Here is a 2,500-nt window from a genome sequence, read left to right as displayed (position 1 = left end):
TACATACATATACCAAGGCTTTTTCCCCCTTACAAGGGAGGTAGCCAAAAAGGGAAAGGCATAAAAACACTCCCACCCATTTCATCCCTACATACACTCCACACCCCTCCCACCCTCCCTCTCATCTGAGCACCTCCTGGATGACGGGTCATCCCTGCACCCTGCCCACCGCCCTGGGTCAGAAGCAGTGTCGCAAGACACAGCACATCCACAGCAAGGCCGCTTCATTTAATCGGCGACCCCCCCCCTCTCCATCCCCCTTTGCATATAAGGAGAGGACGGGGAGAAAACCCTTCGGGCTGCGTCAAAATTTACTCACACATACTACCCCACCCCCCTGCCCATTCCTCCTCATGCAATCACAACATCATCCATATACAACCATTCTCCACTCACCTCTGTCTTCCGTCCTCTCCCTTCCTTCCTCAACATAATAATAATAATAATAATAGTAATAATAATAATAATAATAATAATAATAATAATAATAATAATAATAATAATAATAATAATAATAATAATAATAATAATAATAATAATAATAATAATAATAATAATAATAATAATAATAATAATAATAATAATAATAATAATAATAATAATAATAATAATAATAATCATAATAATAATAATAATAGTAATAATGATAAAAATGAAAATAATAATGATAAAAATGAAAATTTAGAGATTTTATAATAATAATAACAATAGTAATAACAATAATGATAATAATGATAGTAATAATGACAATAATAATAATAACAATAATAATAATAATAATGACAAAAATAATAATAACGATAATAATAATAATAATGATAATAATAATAATAATAATAATAATAGTAATAATGATAAAAATGAAAATAATAATGATAAAAATGAAAATTTAGAGATTTTATAATAATAATAACAATAGTAATAACAATAATGATAATAATGATAGTAATAATAATAGTAATAATAATAATAATAATAATGATAATAATAATAACAATAATAATAATAATAATAATAATTAATAATAATAATAATATAGGCCTGTTTGGCCTATGTAAATAAAATCACAGTTTTTACATGGTATGCTATAAATACAACCTTCTTTACTTCTTGGAGAATTTTTAATTAACAGGTTCTTAATGTTATTATTGTTTTTAAATGCTACCTGGCTACCAAATTTATCAAAAAGGCTAGAAAGATTGATTAAATCTTAATGATACTAAATTGCTAACAAATTCTTATAATTAAATTGCTTGACCAGCGAAGTGTTAAGAAAAGATTTCCTAGCTTTGATTTTTGTCTTGTTAATCAGATGTTTTAGATAAATTAAATTTTCTCCAATGTCATAGATAAACTGTATTTCTTGATCCAAAAACTCAGGGGAACAAATTCTATAAGCTCTAAGGAATATTGAAGAAAAAACTGACAACTTGGTATTTTGACTGTGATACGAGTAAAAATGAATGTATGAAAGGACATTGGTCGGCTTCCTATAAACTTCAAATTTGAAATATCTTCCACATCGGTGAATATTTACATCTAAAAATGGTAAAACATTATTTTCTTCTACCTCTACTGTGAACTTAGTGGAATGCACAAAATTATTTATATCTGGCAAAAAAGTATCCAAATGTTGTTCATTAGGCCAAATGCATAAAATGCCGTTATTATGTAAAAACTGTGATTTTATTTACATAGGCCAAACAGGCCAACATAAATATAGTATTAGAACGGGACAAGTGTCAAGTGGATTATTTGTCCACCAAAGGGATCATGGTCATAATATTGACTGGGGAAATTCTAAAGTAATTACTTCTTGTAATAATATTATAGAAAGAAATATTATTGAATCTTGTTTCATAAAAAGAAATTTTGGAAATAATATGAACTTGAGTTTGGGTTTATCTAAACTGGACAATTTTATTATTGGCAGGTTTGTGTGTGATAATTTGTAACATGTGATCTTTCCAAAAATCCTGTCTTCTTATGTATATATTGTTTCTTTTCCATATTCCTTTTCTGTACCTTTGAAAATGTCTTAATAGATGAAAGCGTTCGGTATCTTTTTGTCAATTTCCCGGTGGTTTCTGAAAAAATATATATATATACACACACACACATATATATATATATATACATATACATATGTATGCACTTATCATTATATATTGATTTTCCTATTTCAGATTCAATAGTAAACAGCTCTCCGGCAGAGATGAGATACACAGCCCTAGTCCTTGCTTTTGCCCTCCCCTTCGTTTGGGGTGAGTAATAACTGGCGCCTACGCATTATTTAAGTGTACATATATCTACTATAATAAAGAAGTAGCCTCTGTCTGTCTGCCTGTTTGTTTATTCACGAATTGCTCGTAGGGTTTTGGAGATAGACCCCCCATAACCATATATATTCTGATACCTTATCACTCCAGGTACTTGGATAACAATATTTCATTTAAAAAAATATTTTGGTTAGGGTTAAGGGACGTTAGGTGGGGTATGG

The 2,500-nt window shown here is 29.1% G+C and overlaps 1 protein-coding gene across 1 annotated transcript in view; it reads left to right on the top strand.

The window, feature by feature from the left end:
- The window catches only part of LOC143035532 (uncharacterized), a 16,160-nt gene that overhangs the window by 1,583 nt on the left and 12,077 nt on the right, over positions 1 to 2,500 (top strand). Inside the window, exon 2 of the mRNA XM_076202401.1 lies at positions 2,187 to 2,264. Coding sequence (XP_076058516.1) covers positions 2,216 to 2,264 — 49 coding nt within the window. The 5' untranslated portion in view covers positions 2,187 to 2,215. The remainder of the gene's footprint in view (positions 1 to 2,186; positions 2,265 to 2,500) is intronic.

The sequence above is a fragment of the Oratosquilla oratoria genome, chromosome 19 (assembly GCF_046742065.1).
Source record: "Oratosquilla oratoria isolate Oo_2021 chromosome 19, ASM4674206v1, whole genome shotgun sequence".
Taxonomy (NCBI): domain Eukaryota; kingdom Metazoa; phylum Arthropoda; class Malacostraca; order Stomatopoda; family Squillidae; genus Oratosquilla; species Oratosquilla oratoria.
Note: the sequence above shows the minus strand (reverse complement) of the source record. Positions and strands in the feature narration are given on the sequence as shown.